General features: G+C 48.9%; 1 protein-coding gene across 1 annotated transcript in view; it reads right to left on the minus strand.

Moving 5' to 3' along the window:
* Positions 1-20,565, minus strand: part of GALNT17 (polypeptide N-acetylgalactosaminyltransferase 17) — a 217,027-nt gene that overhangs the window by 154,264 nt on the left and 42,198 nt on the right. Inside the window, exon 2 of the mRNA XM_027732398.2 lies at positions 3,544-3,727. Within this exon, the coding sequence (XP_027588199.2) occupies positions 3,544-3,727 (184 nt within the window). The remainder of the gene's footprint in view (positions 1-3,543; positions 3,728-20,565) is intronic.

The raw sequence follows: 20,565 nt of genomic DNA on the forward strand, positions 1-20,565 counted from the left end.
GATAAGATGGACAGGCAGACTGATCCAACAAAGCAATTTTTATTTTCCTGCTGCACACAGGAGAGGTTCCCATTAAATCATATATCACAGAATAAAAGAAGGGTACAGAAAATCTGGTAGCAAAGCAGGGAATGTTCCAGTCCCTGGGATCCCATATAAATATGCTTCACTTTCAATATAGAAAACAACACATCTTCCTAAATCCCCCCATCCTCCACGGGCAGAAAATGCTGGGAGTGGATCAACAATAAAACTCACAGATCAGCCTTGTCCTTCACAGGTTTTTGCAGAAAATTGAAGAAAAGCTCTCCAGCTCAGTTTTTTTGAGATGTGTGTAGAAGTCCTGCAGCCTGCAGGCAGCACCTTGGCTACTTCCAATCTGGAAGCCGTAATTGTTTTCCAGAACAGGCAGGAATCTCATCTTAAAGGCAAAAAACCCAATCAGACAAGTTAGAAATGTGTTGCCTGTGCCTGTCTCATTATGCCACTGTTTTGTAGCAAGTTCTGAAATAAAGTCCCTTGCACCAAAACATCAGTCCTGCCTTATTTTAGCCAAAGGAGGAGCTTTCTTGGTCATCCAAAATGTAACATGTTCTGTGATTCACTCTCCAAGCACCTTGCAATGCTCACCCAACACAACCTTTGCTGCTCAGCACAAGGTCAGGCCCAGGAACATCAATATTAATAAGCTCCAGACTAAGGTCTGACAGGCCCAGCTCCCTGATGGCACCAGCAGCACACATTATTCCATGTATCCATACTGTCAGCAGCACTTTTTTGGGAATCAGTGCAGTGCAACACCCAATCCTGTTCCAGTGGTGACCAGCAGGGCACGGTTTCAACCTCCCAGCCCAGGGGAGCAGCCTCAGCTTTTAGGAAAGGAAATCTCTTGCCCTGCATTTTACAACCAAAGCCAAAATGATAACCCAAACTACCGAAAAGGGACACCACAGTTCCTCAGATCAGGGCAAACAAGGCAAATTCCACACCCCTACTCTTGCTGCTGGGGAAGATCTTGCCTTTTCCTAAGCACCATCCTGTACCCAGCACCTCTGGGACCATTTTCTCCAGGGAAAATCACCTCCCTCCTTTCCACTGGGCAGGGACAGAATCCCCTCAGCTGGCAGTGGTGCTGCCTCCTCATCCCCAAGCCCTGCCTGCAAACCACCCTGAGCAGGGACACCTGAACCTCTGAACCCTCAGGGACGGGGCCGAATTTCCCTGAACTCTCCTCCCTCTGCCTTCCTTTGGCCACAGGCACAAAGGGGGAGCAGAAGGAGGACTCACAGTGACCCTTGATCACGTTAATCTTTCTTTAAAAAGAGAGAAGATGGAAAGCAAAGGATGTGAGAGCAGCAGCCACTGCCAGGCCCAGGCCCAGTCCATCAGCATTCCGGTTCTTTCCTTGAACCAAACAGGCTTCATTATTATATTTAAAACTAACATGCTTTGTAATTCTTATCAGCTGGAAGGTTCTCTACAGTTTTTCCCCCACTAATGCTGCAATTTCAAAGCCATTTAGGCTAATTTCCTTTGGCTGGAATCTATTTTAATCAGAGCCCAGGATACTTGACTTAAATGGTTTGTGTTCAACCCTTCATAAAATCAGCCATAAAGCTGCAGGCACGAAGTACTGAGAGGAGCCTGGAGCCAGAGGTAGGAAAAGCTGAAACTTTTCAAATCCTCCAGCAAACTCCAGCCTATTTCATACCAGATCAACTGTTCTCTTGCATTACCAAGACAATTGATCCCCAAAATTAAAAAAAAAGCAACAAAGAAAACACCCTCCTGAAGTTCTTACATAGATAAAAGTTATGCAGCTGCAGTCAGTGCCACAAATTCTCTCCAGAGGATCAGCCCAGCTCCAAAATGAAGCATTTCTAAGGAATTGCTGTGCCTGCTCTGTCCTCTCCACCAGTCTCCCGTGAAATGATAGATAGTGGCACCGAGGGAAAATACAATGCCAGCCTAAAAATGTCAGAATGGATCCTTTTCTTCCCCCAAAATCTGAAAAAAAACCCCGCATTACTTCTCAAATTAATTCTCAGGAAGTAATGCTGAAGTCAGAGTTCTGGATGAGAAATGGAAATAAGCAGCTCAGCCTCAGGTAACAGCTTGAGGAGGTCCCGCTCCAAGGATTTGCATTGTACTGGGATTTGCATCTCGTGGAGCCAAAGGTGCGATTTGTAGCTGCAATTCAGTTTGTCCTGAACCACCCCAGCAAAACTGCAGCCTGGGCCTCCTCTCCTTGGAAAACTCAGCCGAGGATTTGAGTTGTCAGTGGTTGACAGCCCTGGAAACTCGGAGTGGCTGCTTGAAATTCCTGCAGCATTTGGGGAAGGGAAGGAACAAAAGCTCTCCCAGCCTGAACAATTTGCTGGAGCCGGGGAGCTGCAGGATTTTTAATGCAGATGCCAAGCAACAGCTTTGTCACTGCCCGCACGACACAGGCACTGGACAAGTATCTTCCAGCATCTAAATCTCTCCCAGCTCCTTTTTTTATCAGGGATTTCACTCCAGGCCTGGACAAATTGACACTTTGCTATTTTGAGGAACTCTCCACCGGCCATATCTAAAATTAACCTTCACAAAGATAAACTCACAGCGTGTCTTTTCTCACACCCTGAGGGAAATGGTGTGTCACCTCTTTTTAGTCTGTTCTTCTGTGGTGCTTGGCAGGTAAACGTCACCATCACCTTTAAAGATCATTCTGGCAAAAAACTAGAGGAAGGATGTTGCCACCCGAGCAACTCCCTTCAAAGGCCCAGATCTGCAGCAGGAGATCCCACAGTGTCCCAGGAGAAGCCCAAGGGCAGCCCCAGAGCCCTGGAGGTCCTGCAGGAATGTGAAGGAGCTGATAAGGGAGAGAGAGGGAAAGTCTTTGCACACATTTACAGGGCAGTAAACACCAAGGTCAATAGCTCAGGGAACAGCCCTTGGCTGGTGAAAGCTGCTGTGAGACTCTGATGGCACCACTCCCACCCAAAGTCATGGACTGCTTGAGGAAAACAGAGAGAAGAGTGGGAAGAAAATCACTTTTTTCCCCTGATAAATCATCTTAATGAATTATGTCACTCTCTACAGCTGCTTGGAGCCAGGTGGAGATCAGCTTCCTCTCCCAGGGAACAAGTGACAGGACCAGAGGGAACGGCCTCAAGCTGTGCCAGGGAAGGTTCAGGTTCGATACTGAGAAAACATCTTCACTAAAAGAGTGTCCAGCCCTGGCACAGCTGCCCAGGGCAGTGGGGGAGTCACCAGCCCTGGAAGTGTTCCAAAAGCACGTGGATATGGTTTAGTTGTGAACACCCTGGTGCTGGGTTTGCAGTTGGACTCAGTCTTAGAGGGCTTTCCCAATCTTAGTGATTTTGTGACTCCCTGATCTCGGTTTCAGCCAAACTACCCCAGTTGCTCATTCCTGAGCAGGACCCTGTGAACAATAATGAGGGAAAAGCCAAGAGTCCCAAACCAGAGCATGGAAACCACCAGCATTCCTGTGGTGCCACCCAAACCCGAGCACTCCCTCACGGAGCAACAGGGACTTACTTGGTCGGCCGATAATCCGGGATGGAACGATCCAGAGAGATTTTCTCACTGAGGTAGGAGTTGTAGCCATATTTCTCATGGGGTCCCTTTGCCTTCTCCTCCTCCTCAGGGGACAGGGTGGCTGGCAAGCCACCCTTCCCACGCCCCCCATAGCCTTCAATGAGACCGAGTGACTTGGACAGACCTCGAGAGAAAACAAAGACCACCAGCACTGTTAAAATCCATCTCCGTTCTTTCCAGCCATCAAAGACATTCAAATACTCCAAAAATCCAAGGTTGGTTTGTTGAAAACATTCCAAATTCTAGTTCTCTGGCCCAGTGCTGGAACAAAACTGCCTCAAGTCTTGAAAGTCCTCCTGGCTCAGGCACGCTGTTCCTGACAGCTCCACCACTGGCATCCGAGTGATAACCTGTCCCAGGGATCTCTGTATTTATTTAGTTGTTAGGGAGGTTATTTAGGCCTCCTTCCCACTCTCAGAGAGGTAATTACACAGAAGGTTAGGTGTCCCCAGGAGAAGGAGAGGTTGAACACAGAGTAAGAATAAAACAGGGTTGGTTAACTGCCAAGTGAATGAGTTTTTGCTCGGTGTGAGCAGGGAACAGCATACAAATGTTACGGATTTAAAAACAATTTCCCCCTCAAAGCTTTCTTATCTTTTAAAGTACAGCATTCCCAGACCTTTATCAAGGGGAATTATTTATTTATATCTGCAGAGCTGAGGGAAATAGGCACAGTTCAAAACATAAAGAGCTCTGTGCATGATTTGGTGCTGACTGTGGGTAGCCAAGTTCAAGCTCATGTTATTATTTATTAGACAGGATACCTGGAATTTTAATATTTTTCATTTGCAGAGACTCTCTCTTTTTGTCAGAAACCTAAAAATAATGTTGGATTTGTTTGGTTTGCCTTTTTTTTTTTTTTTTTTTTTTTTTAATTAAAGACACCAGGGTAAATTCTCCTTTGTTTCAGTGGCAGAGCAGGACAGATTTTGTCACCTCTGTTGCTTTTGAAGGGACAATAACCTTGAGGTTGTGCACAGGGTTTCAGGATGAGCTTGGTCCAGCTCCCAGACCTCCCATGGACCTCCTCTGCCCTGGAGAAAACACTCCTGTCTCCCCACAAGACACAGATTTAAACACATTTTTCCTGCAGAAGTAGCATAGAGAGGCAGAAAGAAAATCACCTGGGAATGTAAATCACAGTTGGAAGCAGGGGTTGAATTATCATTGGTAGTAGTATTAGTATTGCCATTCCTGTTATTGCTGTTATTCCTATTATTCCTTCTGACAAGGAACCTCTGCACAACCTTCCCTGCTCCATCAGACTGCTGGAGTCCCTCTGACCACCCTTGATTAGATTTTATCCCGGGATAATCACAACAAATCAACTGCCAGGAGCCACAGGCTGTGACACAGGGATGGATGACACATCCCAGCTGCCTTTTTCCATCTCGAGGCTCAGAAGAGCCAGAGGAGCCGGTCAAGAAGATGGGAAAGGGGACACTTTGTGGCCTGCAGCAGGTCAGGAGATCACTCTGTGAACTTCCCAACCCCACCCAGGGGACACAGCCTGGTTATGGAGGGAAGATACACCAATTTCATTTTACGCACAGACCGTGGCAGAGTTAAACAGTATTTTTAAAATAATATATTCTCACAGAGACAATTCTTCTCAAAATGTCTGTTTCTTCCTCAAAATCTGATCTTTCTGCCCAAACACATTTCCTCAGAGTACCCCAGGTCTTGCCCAGTTCATCAGATGAGAGTTTTACCACTCTAACAGACACACTCTAACAAAAACTCAGTTTATCTTTTCAATTCCTTCTTCTTCACATTCCCCATGAAACAGTTCCACCAAAATCCGTAACCAATTCTTCCTGCCTCTCCAAGGACTGAAAGACTGAGCTGTGAAGCCCTTCCACAGCTCACTTCCACTACAGGAACGCTCAGCATCCACCAGTTTGCTTTTAAAGCTTAATTTGGCTTTTCTTGATCCATTTTAACACATTTCTCACTCGCCCAGTGCTCTTGCTCTTGGTGCTTTGAATCTGGAAGGGCAGTGGGGACTTTCTGAGGTGGGCAAGGCCTGGCAGAGGCTCTGTGGGTGAAGGACCTCGGTGCTGGGCAGTGGCACCTGGGGTTCCCCCTCAGTGGGATATCAGAACCCAAACATCACAGCACTTTGGCTCTGTTTAAAGCAGGTTTTAAAAACACAATCTGGGTTATTATCAAGAGATTAAAATCTGAGTTTAACTCAGACACTGAAGGCAGAGCTCCGCACTTGCAGTCAGCAGGGACAGACTCATCCCTGCCAGGCTGATCCATCCACCACAAGCTCTGTCAGCCTCCCTCTCAGTCTCTTATCTCTGTCCAGACCAGAGGATTTGAGTTCCCAGCTCCAGCACCTCAGGGAAGTACCTGGAATTCCAGGTGAGGGATCCCCGCTCAGTGTTCCAAATCCCAACAACCTCTGAGGCCACACCAGCCTTTCCACGATGGTGCAGCTGAGCTGGTCTTTGCAGCAGCAGGAGAGGCCTGGAGCAAGGATATCTTTGCCAAGGAATTCTGCAGGCTGGGTGTTCCCTCCAGCCAAACCTTCAATCCACCAGCAACGCCGACTGGGAGGGGGGTGGGAGCTGCTGGACAGCACCAGGACACCTTTACTTGGCCTTCTGTGGTTCTGTTACACAACAAAGATACCCCAGGGGATGGTGCATTCTCTGTCTCTCCCAAGGTGCAGTCAAGGCATGGGCAGAGCCCACACAGACCCCTCTGTGCTCCCGTGCTTGGGAGGAGGCTCTGCTGTGACACTGCAGAATGAGGGACCTGGTGAAAGGAAGCCTCTCTTGAGGAACCAGAGAGAGGCCAAGACATGATTTATATCCACCAGCTCTGACTGACAAACCTATAATGCCATTAACTGTTTTATTCCATGACCACAGTCATGACAACTGGACACACACACATCCCAGCACACACTTCTCTCTCCTCACTGAGCACATTCCCTTATTTCTGCATGTTCTGTCCTTCTACTGCTCTAAACTCTTGTCTCAGGAAGTGCAGATAAATCCAAGTCATTTAACCAAGGGAGTCAATCAAGGTGATCCATCTGTATGTGTTGGGCAGGGCACTGCTGTGATCCATCCCCTGCCTTCCAGGAGAGCAGCCAGGATATCCCACACCCCCCCAGGGAGAGTCATGGAGATGAATATTCCCAGGTGTGATGTGACAGGGAGGATCTCCCTGTCTGTCTCTGTGCTGGCTGAACATTTCCTCCCCCAGCCTGGGCTGTCAGGAGGGCTCAGCCCTGAGTGGGGATGTCACCTTGGTGTGCAAGAGTCGAGGAACGTTTGGCAAGAAAGGTAATTCACGTCCAAACAGAAGAGGAAGAAATTCGTTTCCAGCTGGCTGGAAAGGTGCCTCAGGAGAGGCAGGACTGGAAACAAATGGTTCCAGCAGATCCTTGTCCAGTCAATCCTTTCACTGGTTTTTATTCACCACATTTTTGGGCTGCACAAACGGGACCTTTCTGTGAGCTTGAGGTGCTTTTGCTGTAACTTCAGAAGTTCCCCTCAGCCCAGCCCATGTGGCTGCTTCAGCCAGGCAGGAACAAGGGAGAGCTCCTCACAGGGAGCTCCCAGGGCTTTACATCAACCCACATTTCATGTCCGAATCCCAGAATATTCCCAGTTGGAGGGGACCCACAAGGATGATCGAGTCCAGCTCTTCCATGACTGGCCCATACAGGGATCAGACCCACAACCCTGGTGTTATCAGCACCATGCTCTGACCAACTGAGCTAATTTTGGGAGCACAGAGACACCCACACACTTCCCAGGCCTAAGTGAGGGCTCACTAAGGGCTCCCCTGATCTCCAATGACCTTTTCCAGTCCCTGCTGACACCCCTGTCCCTGCAGCAGGACCCCAAGGTGTCAGGGAGCTACAGCCTGCAGGCTTTGGGAGGTGGCACAGAGACCTTCTGCCATTTCCTGCCTGCCCTTCACAGCCTGCATGGAAACATCACAGGACAAGGGAGCTCTCCCTGTGTCCCAACAGCAAAATGCTGCGAATGGAGGAGTTGGTGCCTCTGGAGCCACAGGAGCAGGAGAGGAACAAACCTCTGAAGGCAGCTGATCCCCACACAACTGTCCAGGGTTGGTTTCCAGCACAGCCTTCTGCTGTGGCCTCCTACCAACATGTGCTTCCCTTGGAAAAACGTCAGCCCTTTGCCAAACTTCCTCTTGAGAGGCACAGGAGGGGCAGCTCCAACCTGTGTGAGCAGGGACAGCCCCCAGGGAACGGCTGGAGCTGTGTCAGGGCAGGCTCAGGTTGGATCTCAGGCAAAGGTTCTTCCCCCAGAGGCTGGTTGGGCACTGCCCAGGCTCCCCAGGGCAGTGGGCACAGCCCCAAGGCTGCCAGAGCTCAGGGAGGGTTTGGCTGATCCTCTGGGGCACAGGGGGTGACTCTTGGGGCTGGGCCTGTGCAGGGCTGAGGGTTGGACTCCAGGATCCTTGGGGGTCCCTTCCAGCTCAGAGGAGATTCTCTGATCCTGTGATTCTATAAAAGTTTTTTAAAATCATCCTGGAAGGGCCAGAAGTCACACACAGAGACACAAGGAGCAAGAAAGAGCAAGAGCATGATCCTGTCAGCTTGTTTCCTCCAGGAACAGGGCTAATAAGCAACGAGTCAAAACTGCTCCCAATTCACAGAGCGAACCCTTCATCATTCTGGGCAGGCACCAAAGCAGAAGTGCTGAACCACTGCCAGAAAGTCTCTCCTGATGTCTGCTCCAGCCCATCTCCAGTGATAAACAGCACTAATCCCCCTCAAAAAGGCTTGATCTTGGGAGACAATTCACTCCCTGGGGAATTCTGCCAGCTCTTGAGGTGGTAACGAGCTGCATCACCATGAGGTGTTCAGGGCAGATCAGAGCTCCGAGCAGCCTCGAGCTTCCCTCCTCCCAAAGCCACATTCACCCAAGTTCCTTAAAAACAAAACCAGGGGTTTTTTTTTCAGAATCTCCTAAAAATTCTGAACTTTGCAACAAAAGGAATATATTGCCCTTATACTGCAGGAATAGAAGGACAAAACCCACACCACTTAGAGCTGCCAAGATATGAGTCCCTTCTCCTGAAATGGCCAGACATGGCATCCCTGGGGACTGGTAAAGAGTTGGTTTTCTTCAAGATGATATAAAAATTTAATCTCTACAGCAAAGTTATTCCTAGACTGAGTACAGTTCTAGTAAATATATTTGTCTCTTCTTCAACTGGTAGTGTATTTCCTGAGGAGACAGGAGTTTTCTAGGATAGAGAAAACCTTTAGTAAAAAATAATATAATGGGATACCCAGCCTTCATTTCCAAACAGTCTCCTTGGGAGCTGCTGGGGTGGGGGGGGAAAGCATTTTGCTCCATGTCAGCCTGGATGAAGGAAAGCATTAACTCTGATCTAAACCTCAGCTGAGCAAACTTTAAGGTGGCTGGGGAAGAGGGAAGAGGACCTGAAATTAAAAGGCATCTCTGATAAACAGGGGTGTTGAGCCTTAATGCTGAGGGTGGAAAAGAATATCAGCCTTCCAGTACCGTAAAGGGGGTCACGGGAGAGCTGGAGAGGGACTTGGGACAAGGGATGAAGGGACAGGACAAGGGGAATAGCTACAAACTGATAGAGAGTGGGTTAGGTTGGATATCAGGAGGAAATTCTCCCCTGTGAGGGAGGTGAGGCCCTGGCACAGGTTGGGCAGAGAAGCTGTGGCTGCCCCATCCCTGGGAGTGTCCAAGGCCAGGTTGGAGCAACTTGGGCTAGTGGAAGGTGTCCCTGCCCATGGCAGGGTGTTGGAACGAGATGATCCTAAAGGTCCCTTCCAGCCCAAACCATTCTGTGATTCTAACATAGGAAAGGGTTTCTGGAAAAGCAAATTTTTCAGCTGCATCTTTCTTTATTTATGTCATCCTGCTGAGAAGTACACACAGCTCAGGTTGAAAGGCACATTCCTACAATAAAGAGGAACATAAACCCCTCCCCCTCCAGAAGAGATAAATAATACTGAAATGGTCCTGAAAACATGGGAACCATAAAGAGAAAATTACAGGAGATGTCTCTGAAAATTACAGCCCCGATTAAGTTGAGCACTGGGATCTTCCAGCCTGGAGAGCTCTCACAGGGATTTGGGCTCCTGGCCTCTCTCAGCCAGAGGTCTGAAGGCCGACAAGACATTTATGACTTGGGGAAAAGCCACAGCAATGGGGTAAATGGCCCAATCTGGGCCCGTGTTCCAGCACTCCCAGCGCTTGTGGTGCCTCTGTGGGACCTCCCAGGGGACATGGACAGAGAGGACACAACTGAGAGGCTTTTAGGGCATTTTGTGAGAAACTACAATAGCTACCAAAGGGCAAAATGTCCCAGGTAATGCTGGAAACTATGGAAAACTGCTGGAGTCTGTAGTGTTGTCCTGCTGATTGCTGCACATACAGACTTTAAAGAAGGGCTCATTAAGGATAAGGGTAATTGGCAGATGAACAGGCACCAATTTTCCTTTGCAGCTTTGGTGCAACCTGGGACATGGGATTTTCTCTTTTCTCCCTGTTTTTACACAGTTTTTAGCCAGTCCTTGCTCAGGCCTCTTGTTTATTAGAATAAATAACTCTGACTGTAGGTTACACTACGTAACACGCAACCTGTGGCAATTGTGGAGGGAATACCAAACACGACTGGCTCTGGGACCTTCCCTGGCACTCACCTCCTTCTCAGAGCATCCTTATCCTCCTGCAGAGGGAACTAAAAGTAGCAGTAAAGGGAGCAGCAGAAAAGAGATGGGGGAAAAAATATAGAGAGAGTTTTTTAAAATGAGCTTAAGTACTAGAGTCCAGTGAAAAAAACAGTATTCCCCTGAACCCTGCACAGTTTTCTTCAGGGTACATGTAAAGTATATTTTTCCCACTTATCAAAAGCCAGTATATCCCCAAAATGGGATGCTGCAGCACTTCCAACAAATCCCCCTTGCTAAAGGATCAGTGTCCTTCCCTTTGGACAGTACTTTTCCAGTGAGCTGTTCTTTAGCATATCAGAACATCTCCTTCAGCTGCAGGGATCCAAGAGCTGCCTGGTGTCCTTCACCATGCAAATGATGTGGTGGTTTACTGCAGAGATTAACATGAACATGGGCACTGGAAAAAGAAAACTTCCAACCTCTGCCTTCACACTGAATGACAAATGTGAGCCCAGAAAAAGGAGCAGGTCCCAGACTTGGCAAGCAAGGATTTTTAGCCAGACACAAACTGAAAATACAGCATATTTTACCTGTAATGCAACATATTGCATCTCTAAGAAAGCTCCTGCCTATGTAAAATGATGTGAATAATTCTCCCTGAAATGAATTTGGCCAACAGAGCATTAAGATTTCACTTAAATAATTGTGACAGGTGGGTGTGAGTGACTAGAACATATTTTCCTGCAGCCAGCCAGGCAAGGACCAAAACAGGATGGGCACATATATTAAATATAATATATTAAATATATTAAAGTGTTCAAGGCCGGGCTGGATGGAGCTCTGAGCATCCTGGTCTGGTGGAAGGTGTCCCTGCCCAGGGCAGTGGGTGGAACAAGCTGAGCTTTAAGGTCCCCTCCAACCCAAAATATTCTGGGATTCTATGATTTAAGGCAGATTAGATGACGATCTGTAGAAGAATGATTTAAGCACAGCTGCATTTACATCTTTATGGGAATGTTTTCCAAGGTTTTTTCCCACCTTGTACTGCGTGGAAAAGGTGGGAGAGCACAGTCACACTGCACAGGGCTTGAAATCTCATTTGAAATATTTAGACATAAATATACATTTATATATATCTACACACGCACATATTCAAAATTGAGCTTTTCTTATCTATATGAAAATGGAGACACAGAGAAATTCCCCTCAGAGCCAGAGGGAGGATCAGCACCTACTGCAAGGACAATAAAGTCATCAGGGGAATGTCAAAGCCAGTCTCACTCTGCTTAGGCCATTACACCACCAAGCTGGGGTTCCAAATGAGAATTCCCCAATCAAGATTTGCCTCTGGCACAAAATAACAGAAATCCTTCAGCTGGCCGAGGCTTTTTAGTTCTGAGGAATAATTTAGTTGATTCGGAAACCTGGGACGAGCAGAAGAGCTTGGACACAGTTCTGTGCTCCCTGAAAGTCTGAAGATATTGGAATCCACCATCCTCCTTCACATTTATAAAATCACTGTTGAAGGAGGAAGGATTTAGCAACAGAGTCACAAATCTGTGGGCTGGGGAAAGCTCTGTGCAGCTCAGCAGGGAGAACAGGCAGTGCCTCCATGGGAGTCTCAGGCAGAGAGATCTTGTTCAGACACAAAAGACAAGCCTGGAGGTGATTTGTATCCCCAGGAAAACCCTGGACACCTGGGAAGCATTCCTGGCAATTTAATAATTAGAGGAATGCTCTTCCCTGGTGGGTGCTGGTATCACCACCCAGGAGATGGTGCTGCTGCTGGAGCTGCCCTTCCAAAGGAGAAATTCCAGTCCTGGAGCCCATCACTTACAGGTTTCACAGGATCCCAGGATGTGCTGAGCTGGGAGGGACCCCCAAGGATCACGGAGTCCAACCCTGAGCCCTGCACAGGCCCAGCCCCAAGAGTCACCCCCTGTGCCCCAGAGGATCAGCCAAACCCTCCCTGAGCTCTGGCGGCCTTGGGGCTGTGCCCACTGCCCTGGGGAGCCTGGGCAGTGCCCAACCAGCCTCTGGGGGAAGAACCTTTGGCTGAGATCCAACCTGAGCCTGCCCTGACACAGCTCCAGCCATTCCCTGGCTGCTGTCCCTGGTCCCCCCAGAGCAGAGCTCAGTCCCTGCCCCTCCTCTGCCCCTGCCCAGGAAGGTGGAACTGCACTGAGGTCTCCCCTCAGTCTCCTCTTCTCCCAAAATGACCAGTTATTCCCTGCTGCCCTTCACATTCTCCATGGTTTCTAATGGATATGGCTTTCCTGTGCTTTTCCCACCCTCACTTTGTGCCCCCCTGGGCTGGCACAGGGACCCCTGTGACCAGGGGGCAGCTCCCAGGGCTCTGTGGGATGAAATGTGCTGGAATAAACCACATCATTCCATCAGCAGGTGCAAGACACAGGCCTTGGAAGGAAGGATCTATATTTTGCAGGCACGACACTGATACACCTGAGGCAGTTTCCAAGTCCAAACACACCACCAGCATCGACTCACAGTTCCTGGGAACAGACTGGGATCTGTGAGTGGGGAGGGATGAAGGGGATTTGCAGAAAAGGGAAAGAAAAGAGTATGTTACAGCAATCTCACACTTTATGACACACAAATACAAATTTATATCTCTGAGTAACAGATGGGACCATCATATTCTGGAAATAGCTGTTATTTATTGGAGAGAAGGGAGGAAAAAGAAGCAAAAAGGAGTAGATCACAATGGATAACAAAAAGGAAAATCAGGGTCAAAGCCATCACTAAGATCATTTAGTGAGACAGCTGACTCCAGGCACTCCATATCCGTGTTCAAGATGTTGAGGAACTCCAGAGAGCTCACTTTATTAAGCCCTGCTTAAGGGCTGCTTTCAAGGATCCAATCTCCCTGGGATGCAGGCAAAATTATTTCCCTACAGCACACAGAAGGTATTTCCAGGAGCTGGTTACAACAGTCTGAAGCAATCTTCTCACAAGCTTCTCCCTGCTCTTTTATGGTGGCCCAAACCATCACAAAGCACCATCAAGCCCAGGCAGCAACAAGAGAGCAAAGAATACACTCAGAAAAGGGACATGTAGAGAAGAGCACCCAGCATAGAATCCCAGACTGGTTTGGGTTTAAGGGACCTTAAAAGACCATCCAGTTCCACCTCCTGCCCTGGGCAGGGACACCTTCCACTAGCCCAGGTTGCTCCAAGCCTCATCCAACCTGGCCTTGGACACTTCCAGGGATGGGGCAGCCACAGCTTCTCTGGGCAACCTGTGCCAGGGCCTCACCAACACAACCAGATACCAAATCTAATGAGAGAGAAGGGGTGCCCAGCAGAGCAGAGCAGGTTCTCCCCCAGCACAGCATCCTGGACAGCAGGTCGATTCCAAGACAACACAACTAGAGCTGCATGGCTTAAGTTCACCTTCCTGGTGAGACCCTCTGGCATCAGCAGTCTGGGTTCAGTTCATTTTTGGGGCCCTTTATCTCCATCACTGGTCACTTCAGCAGCTGCAGCCAAAATGCTCCACAGGCTTCTTCCTCCAGGCCTGTTTGGGTATTTCCCCCTCTTAGGAGCAGACTAGAACCCTACAGAGCAGACCAGCACCAGGTGAGCAGGGCTGGCTGCTCCACTCCCAGCCATTAATCTGGGAGTCACCTGCTGAGGCTCCAGGACAAGAGGGGACTCTGGGCACCCATCTCTGGATGCTCTGTGAGAGGAGGAGGCTCCGTGCAGGAGGGAATTATCCCAGCCTCTCCTCACAGTGACAGCAGTGAGGTTGAGAAGCCCCACTAAAAAGCTTTATCCAGCAATCCATCTGCTCTGAGGGAGCACAGAGAGATCTAAAAGCTGATGAAGTATCATAAGAGGAGTCTGAATTAGCAGCCTCCCAATGCCATAGAACATAAACCACAGCAGGACTCGACATTACAGATGTGATACTGTTCCAGGAACTTCAGGGATCAATTTAGGGCCTGTCACCATTCGGAAGACAGAAAAGGGCCCTGGTCCACACACCTAATGATGTATTGATTCAGCAAAGCCCTGAGTGCAAGCTCTGCACTTGTTGGGCTTTGTGAAGCACCCAAACTACTCCCAAACAGGCTCAGTGCCTGTGGGATAGCTCAGGACCCAGGAGCCCAAATGAGCAAGGCCAAGGGCAAAGGCAATCCTGCACATTTACAGTGGTCAGCCGTGAGCCCCGCAGGGTGACCAGAGGAGCAACTGTGGGCAGCTTTATTTTTAGAAGGTAGATTGCAATTGAAGCAAGAATTAACTGTCTTGCTCTCCTCTCTGAGCTGCTGGGACATCACTCTGGCAGGACACAGCCTGCCTGCAAGGCTCTCAGAGATGATGGCAGGGCAGCTCCTTGCCCAGAGGAGTTATAGATACCCCATCACTGGAAGCCTTCAGGGTCAGGTTGGATGGGGCTTTGAGAAACCACTGGAAATAGATGATCTTTAAAAGTCCCTTTCAACCCAAACTGTTCCATGACTCTGACCCTGCACTCTCTCCATTTTGAAGCCCAACCCAAGCATCAGAAAATCAGGACAGATCATAACACCTTCTTCAGCACAGGCAGTTTAAGGAGCTCCCAAACTCTTCCATCCTCAGCAGCAAAACACCACCCCCCTCATTTGTGCTCAGGCACTGATTTGTGGGGCCAAACTGCAAACTATTCATCCCCAGGTAGTCACTCCCACCAGCCACTGCCCAAAACCCACCTCAGACACACCTTTGGTTTGACTTGCATTGCTGCTTTTATCCCCCAGTGTAAAACTGAACTTCCTTGGGTACCACAGTCCATTCCCACCCTCCTCACAACCCTTCTGCTTCCAGGCAAAGCTGCTGGCTTGGACACACCAAAGAGACATCAAACTCCAGCGCCAGCACAGGACCACACAGCCAAAGGTGGGGAAACAAGAATTCCTTAAATCCATCTTGTCCCAAGAGAAACTGTGGCTGGAGTTACCCCCACAGAGGGACAGGGAATGGAACAGAACCACAGGAGCAAATATGGAATCAGGCAAAGAAGAGAACCCACAGAAACACAAGCCAACAGTTTCTAAACCCCATTCAAAGGTTATAAATAATATTTTGCACTTTTATTTTCATGAGGAATCTGTTATTTCCAGGCCGTGCCTCCATAACAAGCTGTTCGTGTTTGTGGTTGCTTTTAATGTGTGTTCTTGTTTTCCTTTCTGCAAACATTTCCTCTCTCTATAGATTAGTTGGAAAGGAGGGGAAAGCTGCCATTTGGCAAGAAAAGAAATGAAGAAATACCACAGTGTAGTGCAGACATGAACACAAAGCTGGATGCTCCAGTTGGGGGTTGAGTTTTGGCGGGAGGGGTGGCAGGTTCAGCAGCAAAGTTGTGAGCCCCATGCACGGGGCATCTCCTCCACAGAGCCCTGGGAGCCAGGGAATGGGAGAGGGCAGGGAACCAAACTGCTGGATCAGGCTATTGACCAAGGAGCTCCCTCCTCCCTCCCTCCTTCCCACTCCTGAGGGGAAGGGAGGAAAACATGGGTGGTGTTTGTGAGCTGTGGCCCCAGGCAGAGCTTCATGTCATTGAGGCCAAAAAGCTGGACATCAGTGGACATAAAAAGGTGCTGTAAGAAGGGACTGTACCCTGAGACAGGGCACTGCTCAGAGGGGTCCTCACAGTGCTTCCCAGTTTCCCTACAGGGGCCCTTTGATCTGTATTATCCCTCCCTGGACTACTCCTGTGTGTGCTCATTGAGCTATTTTTTAAGACCAACATGTCAGAGAAGGGATGGCATTGCCCAAAACGGGCTTTCCCCAAAAAAGAATGTAACTATGATGTTAATTTGGCTGCAGGAAGAGAAACTCTGAGTTCACAGGTACATCTTCAGCAAGTGTGTACAAGCTTCACCCCCCTAATTGCATTTTACTGAGATGTGAACTCACTACTTACTTTTCAAGGTCAAGAAAGTCTGTTTTACAGGGCCTTGCCCAGTGCATTTAACTTCTCTGACACCTCTGGGTCTGGCTGTGCTCAGACATTCTCCTCACTCAGTGCCCAGGCCAATTTGTGGCTGGTTTTCGGGTGTGCTCTCAGACACACAGGGCACCCCAGAGAGTCCTTGTGCTCTTCAAACTTCTTCCCATCTGTCTGCTCTTGGCAGACAGGTCGTGGGGGTGACACACCGTGACCTGCAACATCCAGGGCCACCAACAGAGGAGCTCATTTGGTCACCAGAGAGAAAGATTCTCACTGCAGTGCCTTTCTTCTTGTGCACATCTGCTTTCTGCCAACTAACACACCATCCATGGATCCAAGGTGGGGCAGTAACACGTTTGGTTGTAATGAACACAACAGACACCTCTGGGACAAAAAGCTGGAATTGCTCCAGTGGGACTCAGTGAAGGTGAAGGCAGAGCTTTGTGTAAGTTTAAGTAGTTTGCAACCAAACCCAACCCAAGTGCTGAAGTAAAGCTTGAGCTGAGCTGCTTTGCCATCAGGGCCCCGAGGAAGGAGGGCTGGAGCTTGGTCTCCCCCACTAGTGCACATCTGTGACTGGTTATGCTGTTCAGCACTGGGAACAACCCCTAAGAGGCCCCAGATGTGTGACTGTGAGACTCTGTGTTTCTACAGAGAGCTCCTGATGACAGGCACTAAGTGCTTTAAAGACATAATTAATGCTCAGAGCACTCCTGAGAGGGAGCTAAATATAGGACTTGGGTTTTAAGGTACCTGAGGTAGGACTGTCCTTGTTCTTTTTGTAGAACACTGGGTACAACACAGTGTGTGGTACAACAGGGTCTTGATCCCATTGTAGTTGGTGCTCCAGGAGAACTCAGGAGAAAACACACCTCAGTCAAACACAGAAATAGTTTGTCCAAGGTATCTTAGCCTGGAAGGATCAGTGCTCACAGACAGAATCCGAGCTCTTGGGAATTAGAGAACTTCCTCCCTCCTGAACAACCTGCCAGGGCAGGGTGGTTTCCTCCAGAGGCCTCCCCTCTTGAGTGGCCACACCAAGTGACAGGTGACACCTGAGCCCTGACCTCAAGGGGCTGTTCTTTGACACCTCACTCTGAGAGCCAACCTGGCTGGGCTTGGGACCAGGCCAATCCAGAGGCCTCAACCACTACAACACTTGACACAACCCTGTTTTTAGCAAAAGAGGAGTGTCTGGAGCCTCTTTCTGAGAGCGATGCACTCAATCAACGTGATGACAGGAAGCCCCAGGGGTGGCTCAAGCACTGAGGGGTGTGCTGTCTCCCTGGCTCAGCCTCCATCAGCCTCCTGCCCTGCAGAAGAGATTCCCACAAATCCCAGGGATGTGCCACCAGCATCAGGACGGTGCACACTTGCCCCTTCATTTCCCCCTTGGGGACCAGAAAGCAAAGAGGACTCAACAAATGTGGCCTTTTCCAAACCCCCTCCCTGGAGGACCTGCCCTGTGTTTGCCACACAGAGTCAGGACTTCCCAGGCTGCCACACTCCTCATCTCCACCTTCCCTCCCACCCTCCAACACACACACACTTCCTTCTTCTCTCATTCCATCCCACCTTCACCTGATTTCCATCCACACAGTCTCCCTTCCACAACCACATCCCTTGAACACTTCAGTCCTTGCCCCCCACAACCTATTCCTGTCTCTCCTCCTAAGACTCCTGCCCAGATTCCCACAAATACCAATTAATTCCTCCCTAAAACCTGTGCTAATGTAACCCTGTAACCCTGTAACCCTGCAGCTCCCAGCACACAGGCAGGGACTGTTCTTTTTGTGGTGATACTTTAGTTAAAAACAAACAAACAAACAAACAAACAAACAAAAAAAAAAACTAAAAGCCTTGCCATTGCTTCTTCTAGACATACAGGGAGAAAGACAAGTTGTTAGGGCAATATTTTAATTAATCCCCAAACTGATCATCATAAACCATTTGGGAAACACCTCACAACAGCTCAAACACTGTGTTATATCTGCCTCTCACTCTTCCAGCTCCCTATGGAATGCAATTAGCACCCACCTGGCAAAGCTGGCCCTCTTTGCCCTTCAGCAAATTAAAGGACTTAACGGGGGGGGGAAAAAGTGTCATTGTACAATACCCAGGGTCACCAACCTCATTTAGCAGCTCCCTGCCTTTCCAGGTCAGGTTTAGCAGGGAATCAGCTGCTCACTGGAAAATGCAGACACGGAGCTGCCAAATCCTGAGCCACATCCCCTCCCTGCTCAAGCAGGTCCAGAGATGCTGTGGAAAAGATGCCCTAAAAAGATGCTCTTTCAGCAGAAAAGGGTGCTGCTTCCAACCCCCAGAACAGTTACAAACCACAGAGCACAGAATGAAAACCAGACCTTGCTGGGAGCTGGGGACAGAAAGGGGAGCTGAGGAGCCACACTGGGGACACCTTCCTGGGGCAGGACAGGGTCACACCCTCCCCTGACTCACACAGGGCCTGGAGGGGATTGTTTCTTTCCCCCCACACTTTCCCAAAGACATCCTTCCAGGATCCGCCACTTTTTTCTTCCTGCTTGCCATGACAAATCCTTCCACACCCCCTGAGTCTGCAGAGACTGGGCTGTCCTTGGGGAAATTGTTCCTGAGCAGAACACAGCTCCTGCCTCACATGTGGGTCAAGAGGAAAGCCAAAAGCATTACATCCATTTCCCCATGTTTACTTATTAAGGATATGCCACCTTTTGACAACACCTGAGAGCAACTTGGATCTATAATTCAAAGAGAATAAGAAATGTTGAGCAGGAAATGAGGGAAGGCAGAGAGAGCAGTGAGCTGCTGCCCCGACTCATCTTTTGGGCTTGAATTTGGAGTTTACAGCACACACTTTCAAAGAGTGACTGAAGGATTGCACTTGCTCTTCAGTGCTGTTTTTCCAGTGTAAAGTTTTCCATCACCCCAGAAATTCTCACTGCTGCTTCCACTTCAGCACCAGGCACTGCTTTGATAACCCTGCTCATGGCCCTTCTTGCATCTCCATGGCCAAGTGGCTTCATCACACAGCCCCCCACCCACAGATCCTGCCCTGGGCACCAACCAGCCCTTCCTTTTCCTTCCCTCCCCTTCTCCTACACTTTCTGTACCATGATCCACCACTTGTATCTCAGACATCTCCCCCCTACACATGCCCAAAGTCCTCAGAAACATCCTCCAGTGATACCAGAGGCTCAAGTGCCTTCTTTCTACCAGAGAGGGAATATTGGTGTTCCTGGCTATTAAAGCATCTAATGGCAGCACTCATCCCTCTTTTCCTCAAAACTGCTCCTTTTCACTTCAACCTGCCCCAGGATTTTACCAACAGATAACCCTTTTAATCCACATAACCATGGTGAGTGTAATGTCACTGCTCTGGATTTATGCCTCTGGATAAACTCCTGCTCAGTTTTCAAATTAGTGATGGAAAAAAGTGACCACCAGAAATCCAGACTCCAAACTACCAAATTGAACATATTCAGAGGCTGGTGCTGATTTGGCATCAAGCCATAACTCAGGTGGGCACTGGGGCTCGAAAAAAACACTGCAGGACTTTTACATCTGAAGTTTGGAGTTTAACTTCGTGAGAGGCTTCCCTGGAGGACAGGCAGGAGGAACCCGTGAACCTGATGCGCTGCAGGCACCTCGCTGTGCTCTGTGTGAGCTTAAAAGCAAGCCATTAGATTAATTAGCATGAGTAAAAGTAAGTTACATCCTCCCAGCTCTCCCTGGGATCCCTGGGTGGAAGGGCAGCAGCCTGAGACCCGTGTGACAGCACCTGAGGGCACTGCAACATCGGCAATCGCTCTCCACACCTTCTTCTGCAGATTAAAACGAGCACCTGAACTGCTGCCCCCGAGTTGCTGATGGCTCGGGAGCAGCCTGACTCCCCCAGAGTCCTTCCCCTGATTTCACCGAGCCCTGAGACAGATCCTTTTTCTCTCAGACTGACCTGTTTGCTGTGGGTCACCACCTTCTGCAGGTGAACACTCACAGAATCTCATCTGAGACACCAGCAAAATTCTCCCTGTGACAAATCACCCCCCGTTACCTCCTTGTACCTGTCATCACTTCTTGGAAGAACAAACCTAATTTCAGAACCAGGCAGATAAGGAGCAGTTTGAACCAGGCTTATTTCCTACATTCGTGCAGGGGGAAGGACAGGGGGGATTAAGGACACACAAAAATACAGCAACAAAAAAGTAATAAATATATTTGTGCTGCTCAAGGTTTCAGCTTCAAACTGGGGCTGGCAAGCGTTTGAGGTACTAGAAATTACTTTGCTAAGAAAAACAACAAAACATCCTTTTTAAAGGTCAGATTCCAAGAGGATCCATTTAGAAGGACAGTATCACATC

The sequence above is a fragment of the Pipra filicauda genome, unplaced genomic scaffold (genome assembly GCF_003945595.2).
Source record: "Pipra filicauda isolate LSUMZ 115617 unplaced genomic scaffold, ASM394559v2 scaffold382_size682953_pilon, whole genome shotgun sequence".
Lineage (NCBI taxonomy): Eukaryota > Metazoa > Chordata > Aves > Passeriformes > Pipridae > Pipra > Pipra filicauda.